The 16880-nt window shown below is 43.7% G+C and overlaps 1 protein-coding gene across 8 annotated transcripts in view; it reads right to left on the reverse strand.

The window, feature by feature from the left end:
- Positions 1-16880, reverse strand: part of MCTP1 (multiple C2 and transmembrane domain containing 1) — a 265879-nt gene that overhangs the window by 75410 nt on the left and 173589 nt on the right. For all 8 annotated transcript variants that reach the window (XM_085874635.1, XM_085874636.1, XM_085874633.1 and 5 more), the window contains one exon: positions 3178-3364. In XM_085874635.1, the coding sequence (XP_085730761.1) occupies positions 3178-3364 (187 nt within the window). The remainder of the gene's footprint in view (positions 1-3177; positions 3365-16880) is intronic.

Raw genomic sequence — 16880 nt, forward strand, 5'->3', positions numbered from 1 at the left:
CCGATCGTAACAATTTGAAGCACCCGAAATATCCAATTAAACACCCACCAAGGAGAGTCTGCAGTGAAGTAATTTTTCCATCAATGAATGAATGGTTCACTAAGAAATCCTATAAGCTTTGACAATCACCGAAGATAAAAAGAGAATAAGTTGTGGAGTCGGTTTTATGGCCGCATTTGATCTCTGCTTTGGTTGAGTCCACATGGCCATTTGGACAATGTGCCTGCTTGCCAAGTGAATCAAGAACTCATTTAAGCAGGAGTAAGGTTTTTCTCGGTAAGTATTTAAGCAGGAGTTCCCAGACGGGAACACCAAATTTCAAGTAAGGATTTTCTCCCATAGAATGAGTAAACTATTTCAATTCAATCCTTCTTGTTTTGCATTTGCGCTGGCAGGATAGCCCAGTGGTAGGCACACTCACCTTTAAGCTGTCCCACCTGAGTTTAAATCTCGGCCCAGAAATAAACTGTCATCCTGATGTTTAACATGAAGAGGCAATGCATTAATGGGTGCGCCGTCCATCGGAAGAATGTTAGGCTGGAGGAACCATCTGCCAACGCTGGTAGTTGGTCGGTGTTAAAGATCCCACAATGTTGTTGGTGATTATCGCCATGACTGAACAAATTACAAATTCATCTTCAGTCGAACGTCAGGCCTGGCCAGCCAATTTGCGAAAGTCTTGCGACGAATCCTTCCTCGGCCAACCCGACATGGTGGGAATAATTTGAGATTTTAAAGAAGTAATAGTTGTGGTCTCCTGAGATCGCATTATCAGCCTTATTTATTCAATAAAACCTCGCACAATTGATTTTTTTTGTTTGTTTTTTGTTTTACAGTTTAGTTTTCCGTTTCATGATCTTGTTTGAAACTGGAAATACGAAGTTATTGTACGACTTGTGTTGACATGTTTCCAAGCTGTTAACATGTTGTCAAGCCTGCTGTAGGCTTAGCGGTTAAGATGGTGGCTTGGGATCCTCGGGTTCTCAGTTTGAGCTCCGTAACCATTGAATTAACACCAGGGGGTTGACTCAGCCTGTCATCCTTCCGAGGTCGGCGAAATGAGCACCAGGATACTGGTAATAGGAGGGCACTGCATCAGCGGCACAGCTGCACCCCTAACCAATGATGCAACCAGCAGCCAAAAAAGCAGCACACGATGGGAACATGTAGTCAGACCAACTATTAAGGTCCTTTAACACTTTCTCACCTTTTACACAGAAATAAGTAACTGAAGAAGAAAAATATTTGAATTATAAAGATGCGTACGCTCAAATAAAAAGCGAAAAGGTTTTGTACATAAATATTTGAAGTCGGTCGATAATTATTATTTGTTTTTGTTACGATGTAAGTTGTCAGGATGTTTACCAATTTGAAATCGTCTGTTTTTTGGCCCTTCCATAAAATCAGTTGTTTTATTAATTTGCTTGTCATCGCACGTCATCACACATCTCAAGGGCACTTCTGAGGCAAAGTCATTTCAAACTGTATGATAAATGGATATAAAACTTCAGTATTCCCATGGAAACCTGGTATGACATGCATGTGACATGAATTACGCAAGTGTGTAAATCTCAAGATAAGAAATCATCGACATATTATGTATGCAGAAACGGCAGGACCTTGACACTCCACCCCACCCCTCCCCGATCCATCCCCACATGTACTTCCCTCCCTGTTTGTTCGCTACATTTGCTTTCTCTCCCCAGTTCTTACTTTTACTCTCTACGACACCATTGTCCGTATCTCCCATCTCCCCTGCCTTTGCTCCTTCCATTTGAGTTATCTCCATTTGGGGTTTGAGGAGACACAACAAAGTCCTCCCAGGAATCAAAAGTATCCACCTCCACTTTAGTAAGGGATCACTTTGGTTAGGGATAAGTTTATGGACCAAGTTGTACAACTTCGTTGTTCTCAGAGTTTTGTTCCAAGGGCTCTTTTCAGGATAGTCACCGAACACTGGACTGCCTCCAATTGTCGTTTGTTTGTGGTAATATTCCCGGGGATGGTTTTCAAAATCTTGGTGAGCTTCTGAACATTCATGCACTCTAACACACATTCATGTATTCGTCATTTCATGCATGCACGTGCGCACGTGTGCACGCACACACACACACACACACACACACACACACACACACACACACACACACACACACACACCAATCCCAGACGGGTTGCCACTCCAACACAGGATACCAGCAAGCTGGCACTCATTTTGCCGACGTCAGAGGGATGATGGGCAGAGTCAACCCCACCTCTTATTAATTCAACAGCTGAGCAGGATTTGAACTCAAGCTCCTCGGATCCAAAGCCCACCACCCTAACCATTAAGCCAACACCAGGCATACATAATGCATGAAATCACCTCAAGCTCCTAATTTGAAAAACTATAGCACTTACAAAAGCAATGTATGCGGCGGTTTGTAGCTATGAAGATCAGGCGTTCGATGATATGAGTGAGGAAAGTGAAAAAAAACAAACATTTGAGCGCTTTATCGTTAAGAAACCATTGTAGCCTTTTCTAAATCAAGGCAATGTTGAGCAGGTCAAAAAAAAAAATGGCGAATAAAGATATTGTAAAGAAGATGAGAGTTAGGATAGTGTTAAGGCTGGAGTCTTTCAATCAGAGAGTAGTTAATGTGTGGAATGGTCTCCCTGGAAAGGTCGTGGAAGTAGAGGGGGTAGATCGGTTCAAATTGGAATTATGGGTACCTCGATGCATTGGAGATAGATGGGGTACAAGGATATTGGCAGGACTTGTAGATCTATAGCTTTTGTGTGGATGGGTAATGGTTTATACAGTTAGTGTAGCACAGGCATGTTTGGCTGATTGGCCTCTTCCGATGCCAAGGAACCTTGTGTGTATCATCGTATGTATCATTGTGTGTACTTTTCAACCTTCTTTGATAGCATGGTCCAGCAAAACCCCCTTTGAAAATTATCTCAGGTTTATGGAAGAGCTTGTAAATACACATCACACCAATCAGAAAGAGAATAGACAAATCAACACAACGTATGGAATTTGAGCTTGGGATTTGAGGGTCATGAACCCCGTGCCCAGAGGGGAACACCAAATTGGCCAACCCAAACTGCAAGTTATAACAACACACTGTAGAAAACATAAAAGTAAATGAATGGTGGCATGTTTTGCAGCAGCAAACAGCAGAGCCGGCTTACATAACGGTTGACGATGGCAGCACGCTCGTTGGGGTCTTCTAGTGGGCAGGCGGTCAACTCAGTGATGGAGACAGAACATGATGCAGTGAGGGTAAGGAGCAGCAATAAGGAACCAGTATTCTCAGTGAGTGTTAGCTCCATTTTGTGAGTTCGTTCTCTTTCAATCTCAAGCAGGTCCACCTGGCACCTGGAACAATGAGATTTTGGTCCAGGTTAACATACTAACTTCCGGGGCACAACAGTTGTGAAACTGCTTTCAAACTCTCATATCAGGTCATTAGAATCATACAATTGAGTCTTAATGAGTTGAATGGAAGTCTGAGACTCATGGGTTTGAGTCCCTACATTCACGATCTGAGTCAAATTTCAGCAAAATAGGGACTCAAGTTGGAATGAAGTCAGTAACTCAAGCCCAACATCACAAAATAGAAGCAAATTGGGTGACTGAGACGACCCTTAATCTGAGAGCATCTACCTGCTTATACATGCAACACAAATTGAATACCATTTCCAATACATTTATAACATAAATCATTTTCATTCAAGTACTTAATTCCAGGCTCCTTCAAAATATTTGCAAGCTCTGCAATTCATAATCGCTCGCAGGATAGCTCTGGATTAGTGTAATCACCTTTGACCTGTCTAGTCTGGGTTTGATTCCCAATCTAACAAAAACTGTCACCACGGTGTTTCGCATGCAGGGTGTTCCATCAATGAATGCACTGTCCTTTGGAGGGACCTGAAAGTGTCCCTTTTGCATGCATTCACTGATGTATCTTAAATATCCCATGACACCATTTTTGTAAAAGTAGAGCATTATCTTCCATATTCCTTCCTTGATAACCACTGACAAGGGCAATGGCAATCCACCCAGTGTATAATCTGCTTCGTGGCTGTTCATTCATTATATGCAGCCAAAGAGGTATCTTACGAAGCATTGATATACTGTGTCAGATAATGTATTTCCAACAAGTAAAACAAATGACACAGTCATGTTCATAGTGTCGGACAGAGTAAGGAGAAGCGAGACACATTGTCAAATTATATTTTCTGATGATCTCAGTGTTGAGGATTGATGACAACCGACGGCAGATAACAGTCTTTAGCATGTGCAAGACCCATTAAAATGGTCCAATGATGTTGACATCAGAGTTAATGCCTCAACCACCTTATCCACACTCACTCCATTTTATACAGAATGATGACACACAAAGCTGACTGCGTTCACTCTAAATATGTGTAAACTGCCTGCCCTCTGCTGGTGCAATTTCAAACTGCAAGCCTCATTGCGAAATGTAAGCAATGAGCAATTGATAAAGCATTGGACTTTGGTGTATCATCATCATCATGATCATGATCCTCATCAGCGTACCATACTTGTGGCAGAGTGTCGGTGCTGCCAAAGCAGTCTCTTGGCAAGGGTTATGCTGGGTGGTTTGTCATTGCTTTCCCATACTTTGGTGTTTACTGGTCTTTAATATAATCTTCCCTAAGAAAAATGGACATCACACGACAAAATAAAATGATGCCTTGACAATCAGCATCGCTCGAGCCTTCGAAGAAATGAGACATCTGATCCGACGTATCATACTCTGTGTTGCAGAACGTTGGTTTTGCCGAAGCAGTTTCTTGACCGCGTGTCATGCAGGGCAATTTGCCATCCCTCTCCCAACAGTAGTTAGCGCAGCAACTTGAAATTTGGCCACGGTGTTGGCGATAGTTCGCCTACTCTTTGCGAAGGACGCCATGGGATCTTTAACGTCCACCAACTGATGTCAGCAGACGGAACGCCAGTATATCAGAGATGAGACATATCAAGGCCAAAATAAGTATTCGTGCCGAGATGCAGAATGATGTTCCATTATGAAGCTGGAGTGTGAGTTTCTTTATCTTGGTCTTTGTTTACAATGCATTGTTGAGTACAATTCCACAAAAGCTATCACAATGGCTTTGCCTGTGCTCCGTTTGTGCTGCTTTTGTACAGTCCAGCCAATGTGATGTAGTTACGCACAAACCAAACGATTCTAAAAAAAAAATACGTGATCAAAAATTAATTTCAGGTTGTGAGAATTACTTGAGAAATCTAACTGTAAATAAATTGATGAAACTTATGATTCATCCAGTGGGACAAAATGATAATTAATTCAAATAAAACACTGGAAATCAATGTGATGTTGTACTGATCCACCAAATAGGCTTCAGCTGCCAAAGGTCTAGTTTAAAATGGCCATTCTTTGTATGTGCTATGTAAGGGTGTCACGTGATTGACGATGAAGAACTTCCCCCAAGCATCCAGTTCAGCGCATGAGATAAGTGCCTCGACTCTCTCCTGAATGGATTCCTTTACTCCACACTCAAACCACTTGCTTTCAATGTCCAATATCACCACATCTTTGGCGCTAAAGGCATAGCCGGTAGATTTTAGATGAGTATACACTGCGGGTTCTTGAATATTTTCTGTGGTGCTCGTCCTACGATGATGTCCCATCAGGGCTTTCAGGGACTGTTGTGTCTCTCCAAGGTAATAATCCTTGCAATCCACCTGATCGCATCTTACACCACACACCATGCTGCATTTCTTTTCCTTCGGGGGGGCTTATGCTTCACATGCGCCAATTGTTGTCCCAAGGTGCTTTGGGGCTTGAAAGCGGTGGAGATCCCATATCTTGAGAAGGATCGTTTTACACTCTCCGATAAGCATGAAACATACAGTATTGGTGACCAAGGTTCCTTTTTCTTGGCTGACTTGAACGATGGACTGTCAGGCCTATTTTTGGCCATTTAGCTTTAAGAAAAGCCCATCTAGGGTAAGGACACTTTTGGAGCACTCGTCTGATGCTTACTTTCTCCTTTTCAACGTTACACGGATCACTAACCAACGTCAATAAAGGAGAAAGAAACTGTGATCACCAGCAGTAAATTATTGTAAATCTGTATGGTGGTGATAAACAAGGGCAAATCTTAACAATCCCACCACCCCTCACCTTACGCCACCCTTTCAAACACCTCTTGTGTTGCAAGCAAATGTTTGTAAACTGTCATCATGATCTTATTAATTATTTTAATAAGAGCAAAATGATCTTATTAAAAGCATCAAAGGTACTGACAAGAATACATGTCATTGCAATTAATTCACAGTTTCCTTACTTTACTGATGTATGGATGTTTTCGCATAAATCAATGAACATGTATCCATCCATAAAATCTCATCATAAGGAATTTGATGTCATCAGAAGGAATTGGATTGATTTAATATACATGGCGAGGGAAGATGGTGTTTCTGCAAAGTATTGTTCCAGGTCGACACGTTTCCGGTGGTGGGAAACTTTTCTTCCATTCCCCAAGTGACCAGCTTCCAAAGTTAAGGAAACCATTCTGGATTTGCCACTGTTACAATTGATTGTTGTCCACTTTTGAATGTGTCGATTGTTGTTTGCATTGTGTGCTTGTTGCCATGTCCTTTCCAGGCCCGTTTAGTTGTCTTGATCTTTGTGTCTGCCTCGGCCATGTAGGCTTGTCCATTTTATCTCTCGACTCACAGACGTTTGTGGTGCTTTCCTCCAATTGCCTCCATTCCATCACCTGCGGAATCTCTTCCTCGGATTGTTCAGTCATTCTTCCCTGCAGGGCTTTAAGATGGCTGTTCAGCACCACCTCGGGTCACCCCTTCCCAAGTCATACTCACGATCTTTTCTAAGCCTCATTAACCCTTGCTAAAACCACACCACCTTTTCAAGCTTATTGTGTTTTCTTTCCTCCAGCTCATCATCTTTTTTGTGGTTTTGTTCCGTTTGTTTCATTTCTGCTTTTCCCTTCCTCTTCCTGCTGTGTTTGAGTTTGTATCCAGCTTGTTTACCCCCTGTGTCATTCTATCTTTCCTCTTGCTCTCATTCTTCTCCACGACCATTCTTCCTCCAGATGTCCCTCTACCGTGCTTTTTGTGTTTCCCCCCTTTCCACTACATTCTCCTTGTTCCGTTATGTTCCATTCCATTCTGTGTTCGAGCCCCTCCACGAGCCTGGACTTAATGCGTCTCCAAAAACAAACAAACAGAAGAGCAGTTGAGTCTTGTTGTAATGAATATCTACATACTGTGCACTGGGTGTTGTATTCAGGATTCTTTATACCAGAACTCCATGTCACCTCCCCCTCCACTGCCCACCCTACCCCCCACTTTCTGAAAAAAAGTGTTTATTATAATGAGACCAGCAAGCTCCTGCATTGCATTTACACATCATCCAATCTCTAAGGATTGTGGGCTGTGTTCCACTTTTTTTTACAATGATGCTGGTGCAGGTATTTGTCTGCTAATTAAATACATTTTGGTTTTTACTTAATGGAACCTGATTAATTAATGGCAACATGACAAGTATGAGTTTTCATGAGAAAATGGAGAAATGTCCCCACCCTCAACCCCCAACCCCATAGCTCAACGAGGCTGTGACGTACGTGGCTCCCTGCCTGCGTACGTTCAAAGTATACACCCACATAATGCACACCAGAAGGTTCCTGTGATTTTTCCTGAGTTTTAAATGGAGCTCATATTTGCTCAAACAAAAACACGTGGTGTAACGTCCCGAGAAGTCAGTCTCACTCCTTGAAGTCCATGAACGAGGGTTATTCCAAGCAAAAGGCAAAATCATTCAGTATGAGCAATAAATCAGAGAAGCAATCTCTTCTCCGGCCCATGACGCGCTTCTCACACGCTCCGCCCTTCTGGATCCAGATGTATATCGTTAAAGCTTCAAATAGCACAATTAAAATTTGGACTTCCGGTTCCGGTTTTTGAGCGAAGGTTGGTTCTCTGCCGACTTTCTTAAAGATAAGTCTCCGGTCGTTGTTTGTCACGTTTTGACTGATTATTTTGTTGCCTCCATGTTTACTGCGTGTTCCGAGTTCGGTTTTGTTTCAAAGTTTGTGCTATTTGGTGAGTCTTCATCGGTCTTGTCATATCGGGTTTCCCTGAGGCCTACCCGTCTACCGCAAATGTGCACGATCGTGTGCATTTGTTGTATTTTCTCATTTCCATCAGTTTTTATTTTCTCCACTTTTCCCTCCCCCCTCCCTCTATTCTCCCAACGATACCCTCTGTTTCATGTCTTAAAATGTAAAAAAAAAAAACTACATTAAAAAACCTTTACCCTTCTCACCTTGTACCCCATGTAATCTCACGAATTTCTCCACCTCCTCGTCTTCCTCCTCCTTCCTCTTTTGCCGATCCACATTCACCAACACCATGATTTTTCTTCAACCTTTCCTTTACCTAATCTTACCTAAACTTTATCAAAAAATAAAAATTAAAAATCGGACTCTTAAAATGTTTCACCTTCCTCTGTTGCACGTGTAGTTCTCTGCATCGTATCATAATTCACTGCTCTTATTCTCTTCAAAAGACTGTTTTCAATTCGATCACGACCTCGGGTCAATTCGACCCGTGTCTAAAACGTCCCACTGTTACAATGTTTCTTTTCTCTATGCTCTTAATCCTCCTTGATTGCATCCCTCACGTAATTTCTTCTCTGATGTCCCAAACTATGTGGTGTTCCAACGTCTGAGGGCTCCATCGAACCAAACGGATATCTCACTCTCTCAAAAAGTATATTCCTCAACATCGCAAACATGCTCTCTCTCCTCTGATCACACCTTCCCCTCTTCTCAACCCCTCAAATATTGTGCCTCGACATGCCCACTCCCTTCTTCACCATACCAAGATTAAGATCTCATCCTTCCCTCTCCGCACCTCTCCCATCACCCTCCTGCACCTTGGTCGTGCCTCGTCTCATCGTCTCCCTTCCCTCTCAAAGCTTCCCTCTCACCCCTCCCTCTCAAAGCAACCTTCACACTCTTCCCCCTCCAAGCTTCCCTCTCACCTTTCTCAAAAGCTCCCCTCTCACCCTTCTCCCTCCAATCTCCTCCCTCACTCCCCCCTTCTCAAACTTGACCTCCCTCACATCCACAAAGCTGCCTCCTTCCCTTGCCATCTCCCTTCCATCTCATGCCTCGACCTCCCCCAATCTTCAACTTCCTTCTGTCCCCTCTCTTACTACTCCCCACTGTGCCTCGTCTCATCACCACCAAGCCATTTTTCCTCCTCATGCAGCGCTCTCCCTGAGATATTTTCCAATCCCCCAAGCTCTGTCAGCACCTTTCCCTACATCCCCCCACCCTCCTCCCTCGTCCTACCCTCTCCCTCCCTCCCTGTACCCAAAGCCACCCCCCCTCCCTGTACCCAAAGCCACCTCCCTCCCTCTTCCTTAAAGGTATGGAGCTCAAACATCTGGGGCCTTCACTCAAACTTGACATCTTTCCAAGCAAGTTGCCACCAACAAACCAGACATAATCTGCTTTCCAGAAAGTTTCCTCCTTCAAGACGTCTCTGACTCCCGAGTATCTCTCCCTGGTCACTCCCTTCTCCGGTATGACAGAACTGAGCCTTGTTCTGGTGGCGGAGTTGCTCTCTTCATCAAAAACTCCATTCTTCACTCTCCCTGCATTGCCATCACATCCCAAACCCCCAGGAATACCTCTGGCTGTGGCTTCCCCTGCACTCCCACCACATGTTTATCTGTGTGTTGTACCATCCACCAAACAGTCATGACTCCATTTACACCCCACTCACTGAAAACATGGACCAACTTGTATCCTCTCATCCCAACTCTCTCTTCCTCATATGTGGTGACTTCAATTGTCATCATGCCAGTTATCTGGGTGTGGGTACCTCCCTCACCCACCATAGCACTTCAGCAAAAGTATTCTGGCCCTCATTGGGACTGACATAGTCGGTCAACTTCCTGACCCGGATATCAACCAATGGTACTCCAACCTCTTCTGGATCTGATTTTGACCAATTTCCCTGAAACTATCTGCTGTTCTTCCTCTACTCCAATCAGTTCATCCATCTGACCACATGCTTGTCAAAGTAAACATCTCTCTGGCTGTAATTAGAGAACCACCTCAGCACCGTCGAGTCGGGCATTTCACTCAGACCGACTGGGAGGGACTTCAAGCAACCATCAAACTTTTAGACTGGTCTGCTATCTCTACTTTCTCCAACATTTACTTGTCCTGGGAATTCTTTCAAATAAATTTGTTCTCTCTCATGCACACATTTATCCCCTCTCGTCTTCAGTTGTCACACCTTTCCTCCCGCCCTTGGTACACTGAAGCTTGTGGCGAAGCAGTTGCCGTGAAACAATTTGCCTTCACCTCATGGAGGGCACATCCAACTGAAGGCAATCTCAGTTCCTTCCACAAAGCTTGGAATAAGTATGTGTCTACCCTAAGGAGAGCCATAAAACAACATCTTTCTCATCTCAAGTCTGAACTCTCAAAGCTGTCTCCCTCCTCCAAATCCTGGTGGCATCTAGCTAAAATCTGTTTCTGGTATATGTTCCCCTTCCATCTGCTCCCTTACCAAAATTGCCACACAGCTGACACTGCACACAAAAAGGCGGAATGCCTAAACTCCATGTTTGCTTCTAAATCTTGTGTCCCAAACCCATTGCTTTCTGCACCCACCTTACCCAGTCGCACCCTGCTGTTCCTGGACTCTGTGTCCTTTTCTCCCGACAAGGTGGAGATTTTGCTCTCAAATCTCGACTCAGATTCTGCAACCGGTCCAGACGGCATCAGCCCACGTGTCCTAAAAACCTGCTCTGTTACTGTTGCTCACCCTCTCTCTGTGCTATTCACCCTCTCCGATTTGTGATTTGCTCTATTTGCTCAAAGTCATCTGGCATCTGCTTGGAAATCAGCAAACATTACTGCTCTGCATAAAAAGGTGCAAAAACAGATCCCTGCGACTAAAAAACAATCAGCCTTCTCCCAATCATCAGCAAGGTTGTGGAATCCATCATCGCTTCCACCATTAAATCCTTCCTCTTCTCCAATGGCCTGATTTCCAATCATGAACTTGGATTCAGACCAGGTCTCTCTACCCTGGACTTGCTGCTCCTGCTTTCCCAACAATGGATGCATGTCCTAAATGCCAGACATGAAATCAGAGCTATCTCTCGAGACATATCACATCCCTCCGATAGTGTGGCACCCTGCCCTGCTCACCAAACTCTCTTCCTATGGTATCCAATGCAATCTCCACTCTTGGCTCGCAGACATCCTCTCCTGTTGCAGCCAGCCTGTGGCCCTTAATGGAATTCTCTCATCCCCTCTTCCTGTCCAGGCTGGTGTTCCTCAAGGCAGTGTTCTGGGCCCTGTTCTTTTTCTGGTTTTCATCAATGATGTCTCTGACTCTCTGGAAAATTCTCTTTATCTCCTTGCTGATGACTCCACCATCGGCTGTACCATCTGTCATACCTCAGATCGGTAAGCCGCAGTGTCTTCACTCTCTGCAGATCTGGATAAAATCACAAGCTGGTCAAACACATGGAGCATCTCTTTCAATCCTGACAAATCTCACACTCTATCGATGTCTCTCTGAAAGTACCATCTGGAACCCCGCCTCATCTACTTTCTCAACAACCTTCTTGAAGAAGTCCTTTCATTCAAGCTTCTGGGTCTCACTATCTGCCATGATCTTTCCTGTGAAAGCCACATTTCCAACCTGGCCTCCAAAGCCAGTCGTCGACTGAGCATCCTTGGTCGTGTAAAGTTATTCCTTGGCACACGTAAGCTCCTGACCACGTACAAAGCTTTCATCCACAGTCTGATGGAGTATTGCTCTCCCCTCTGATCTGGTGCTCCTGCCTCTCAATTTCTTGGCTTCATGCTGTGGAAACCAAGGCATTTAGGATCATTGGTATCTCGCGCAGTGAGGCTGAGTCTTTGGGTCTCAAAGTCTCTCACCTCAGGCAGATTGGTGTTCTTTTTGCCTTTTACCATCTCCTCTCCGGCTTCATCCCCCTGCACTGTTTGTGATCTGTCCCCCTCCCCCCCCCCCAATATTTCCGTAGGGCGCTCATGGTCCACCAGCAACCCCCTTCTGGTAAAACTACCACAATCAAGAATCACTGCTCACCTTCACTCTTTCATTTTTCTTTTTTCACATCTTTGGAACAAACTCCCACTCTCTCTTCAATCCCACTCTTCCCTCCAGGTCTTCAAATCAGCTGTTCACCACCATCTCTTATCTTCCCCCATCCAAACCCATGATCTTTTCTACCCGCGTTAATCCACCCAAAACCCACCTCCTTCAAATTCCCTGTAGTGTCCATCTTCTTTACCCTGTGTACACCGCCCCATCCCTCTCCCTTCAATAGATCTCCTCATGTCTCTGTTCCCCACTGTTTTGTGCTTCCCTCTCCCACCCCTATTGTCTCCTGCTCCCCTTGTTCGTTCTGTGTGTTAGCTCTTATATGAGCCTCGACATTGTATCTAAAAAATACTAAAAAAAAATTTTTTAATTATGACTGGTGTGATTCCAATCGTTCAGCGGATAAGCTCAAAATTGGTTAAATAATGATATAAGCATGAAATTTGGCATATAAGTATTTTATTATATGCAAAATCATATAAAAGCAAGGCCTATTTTGGATTGTGCCCCCCCCAAAAATAGTATTATGATTTCAAAAATAGTGCTGTTTTGCATAATATTAAGACATGAAATCCCAGTGAACAGCCTCTTAAGTATAAGGATGTTGTCAAAATGTCTTATTAAAACTTAAATGGATGTTTTAGATGATAAACGAGTGTGTTACATTATAGGAACATATTACAAAATCGATGTTTTACATGAAGTACCTTTTAACACCATGTCGTTGTGAAGGTAATAATCCGAGGCACACAGTTTCTGAACCAAAGTTTGACACCATGTGATGTGATGCCATAATTACAAGTTTTGTATACAACATTACAAAATACTCATTAGCATATCATCCTTGTAGGTCTACAAGACACTAATGTAACAAAAAAGTTCGAGGATATATATATATATATATATATATACATATATATATATATATATATATATATATATATATATATATACATACATAAAGGCTTTTATAGCCCTACCCCCACGCAACCACAAAACAACAACACAGAACTTTCTGATTCTAATATGCGGTTTGTTTTCACCGTACAGGATAACATTTTGTGATAATCCACAAAAAAGATAATTATAAAACAACGCATGGTCCGACTGAACACGGACTAAACATTATATAACCTATTGATATTCACTAACCGCTTGATATTCATTATTTGGCACCAACATGTTTACTGAACAACACAACAATAATGTAGAAACACTTACATGACATCAATATTTACTCCTGATGATGACAGTTCCCAGCACAATAACAGAGAGCTGCACGTTGAAGGTTCGCCTTGTAGCACTTACACAAACCCATGCAGACTTTGCGACATCCACAGTGACTCAATTCATGACAGGACATTGACGCTTCAGGTAGGGTGGTCCACATTGATGTTCATCTGTCATCTTTCTAATTCCATCCCCAATCAGCCGAGCTTGGCAGGACTGGACTGGGCAACAAGGCTTGTCCCTGGATGTAGCCTCCGAGGAAGGAAGCTCTCTTGATGTGTTCACAAAGTGCAGCCTGGTGAGGAGGGATGTTTTTGATGGACCTGGAGCTTTGGGTAAAAAGTGTTTGACGTGCTTCATTGACTTGGCTCGATAAACACGTGCGGCTCCACCAAATTACAACAAATCGTTCAATTTCTTCCAGATCCTTGTCTGACACTGCCAGTGAATTTGCTGATAGATTACAAAACACAGGTGTAACAGCTGAAAATGCCTTCCCGGTGTCATATGCTGATTTATTGTCTCGTCCACAGAAGGCTGACACAGTGTTACACCCAGTGAAAGCATGGAAGAATGGCAAAGCAGTGCAAATGTTGGAGCTCAAGCTGCTGGCAATGATATGTACAGGTGTATACCTGAAATGCTTCCCCACTCCCAAGGCAATCCAAAGTTCTTGAAGATTGAGTTTTGCCATGTTGGAGATACAAAGAACAACGATATCTGTATCAACAGTTCCTATCATCACTCGGCTGTATCCTTTCTTAGCTGCATGAGCTGCGTGAAGCAAGACTCGTATATCACCTTCTTCATGAGTGCATGGTGCAAGTCCATCCTTGGCAAAAGCAGTGGCACCGACGATGTCTTCACAACCGTACTTATTAGTTGTTTGCCTTCAACAACCAATGCTTTCACAAGCTTTGCCAACAACGCAAACAGTTCGACTTCATTTTCCTCCCTTTGTTGGAAGCTCAGCCAATTTCCAGGAAGCATTCCATGGCTGACAACTCGTCGATGCATACCATGTCCACGCATTTCTCTCGTACTTTGCTTTCAACTGTTGGGTGAATATCTGTCTCATAAAACATCGAGGCATTTAACAGATTGTGCTTGTGACACAACATAAGTTATGAAAACATTTCTGGCATAATCCTCAAATGTTTTGCACTTTCCAGGAGGCAGCATGTTTACTATAACCGCTCCATCCATTATCTTGGCATATACTTCAGGTGGCTGAACTGCTGCATCCTTCTCTAGACAATAGAGGAGATCCGATTTGTGACGTAAACAGAATTTTCCTCCTGAAAATAAAGATGGTGGACATGCTTGATTCTCGTGCTTGAATAATTCCCTGAAGTTCCCGTCTCTGGACTGACATGGTATAGACTATAGAGTATACAAGTGTGAAAACAGACTGCTGTCATTCTTCAAGGAAGAGATTTGCTGTTGGACTATGGAACGAAGTTTTTGAGATGGGGTCCCAAATCGAGGAAGGTTGTTTCTGTGTCTTGTGTCTGTAATTGGTTTAGAACAGTCCTTCAAAATATGCTGCATGGATATATCATACTGTGACTTTCCTATCTGGTGGGAATTCTTGACAGATTTCACTTCAATGACCGGCAGGACATATTTCTTGTCCCAAATCAGTAGAGTAGATCCATACTATCCTCCAAGAATGGAGTTCCCATTTCCTTGATGGTGGCCACAAGTGCATTGACATCCTTTGTAAAGAAATGTTGAACACCAGAAACCTGTTCATGATGGTAGAAATCGTCTACATTGGTCATCTAAAAACCAGGTGTTGTCAATTAATGCTGATTCTACTGTAAGGTTATCAAATTGTGCACTAACTAGTATGAACTAGAGAATATAATTTGATTATTAACACATCTTTCAATTTTACAATTTATTAAATACTCTTCTGGTTTTGTTAATTTGAAGGAGGAAGACTGTTGCGTGAAATTTAGGGAGGAGGTGAGACAGGCGTTGGATGGTGGTAAAGATGGGTGGGATGATTGGGCAACGACAGCAGATGTTGTGAGGGAGATAGCTAGGAAGGTACTTGGTGTGACATCTGGACAGAGGAAGGAAGATAAGGAGACTTGGTGGTGGAATGAGGAAGTACAGGAAAGTATAAGGAAGAAGGGGTTGGCGAAAAAGAAGTGGGATAGTCAGAGAGATGAAGAAAGTAGACAGGAGTACAAGGAGTGGCGGCGAAAGGCAAAAAGAGAGGTGGCAAAGGCCAAGGAAAAGGCATATGACGAGCTGTATGAGAAGTTGGATACAAAGGAAGGGGAAAAGGATTTATACCGATTGGCAAGACAGAGGGACCGAGCTGGGAAGGATGTGCTGCAGGTTAGGGTGATAAAGGACGCAAATGGGAATGTGCTGACGAGCGAGGAGAGTGTGTTGAGAAGGTGGATGGAGTACTTTGAGGAGCTGATGAATGAAGAAAATGAGAGAGAGAGAAGGTTGGAAGAGGTGGAGATGGTGGATCAGGAAGTGGGGTGGATCAGTAAGGATGAAGTGAGGACTGCTATGAAGAAGATGAAAAGTGGAAAGGCGGTTGGCCCAGATGGTATAACCAGTGGAGGCATGGAAGTGCTTAAGAGAGATGGCAGTGGGGTTGTTAACCAGATTGTTTAATAAAATCTTGGAAAGTGAGAGGATGCCGGAGGAGTGGAGATGAAGTGTACTGGTTCCGATTTTCAAGAATAAGGGTGATGTGCAGAGCTGTGGAAATTACAGAGGGATAAAGTTGTTAAGCCACACCATGGAGTTGTGGGAAAGAATAGTGGAAGCTCGGTTGCGAGGAGAGGTGACGATCTGTGAGCAGCAATATGGGTTTATGCCAGGAAAGAGCATCACTGATGCGATGTTTGCTTTAAGAATGTTGATGGAGAAGTACAGGGAAGCCCAGAAGGAGTTACATTGTGTGTTTGTGGATTTAGAGAAAGCTTATGATGGGGTGCCAAGAGAGGAGTTGTGGCATTGTATGAGGAAGTCGGGAGTGGTGGAGAAGTATGTGAGGATCGCACAGGATATGTACGAGGACAGTATGACAGCGGTGAGGTGTGCGGTAGGAATGACGGACCGGTTTAAGGTAAAAGTGGGATTGCATCACGGATCGACTCTGAGCCCTTTCCTGTTTGCAATGGTGATGGACAGGTTGACGGACGAGATCAGACTGGAGTCCCCATGGACTATGATGTTCGCGGATGACATCATGATCTGTAGGGAGAGTAGGGAGCAGGCTGAGGCGAGCCTCAAGAGGTGGAGGTACGCACTGGAGAGAAGGGGAATGATAGTCAGTCGGAGTAAGACAGAGTACATGTGCGTAAATGAGAGGGAGGGTGGTGGTATGGTGCGGTTGCAAGGAGTTGAGGTGGGGAAGGTGGATGGGTTTAAATACTTGGGATCAACTGTCCAAAGTAACGGAGAGTGTGGGAGAGAAGTGAAAAAGAGAGTGCAGGCAGGATGGAGTGGG

Source organism: Eptatretus burgeri, chromosome 3 (assembly GCF_056783735.1).
Source record: "Eptatretus burgeri isolate ZD-2024b chromosome 3, Ebu_testis_v1, whole genome shotgun sequence".
NCBI lineage: Eukaryota > Metazoa > Chordata > Myxini > Myxiniformes > Myxinidae > Eptatretus > Eptatretus burgeri.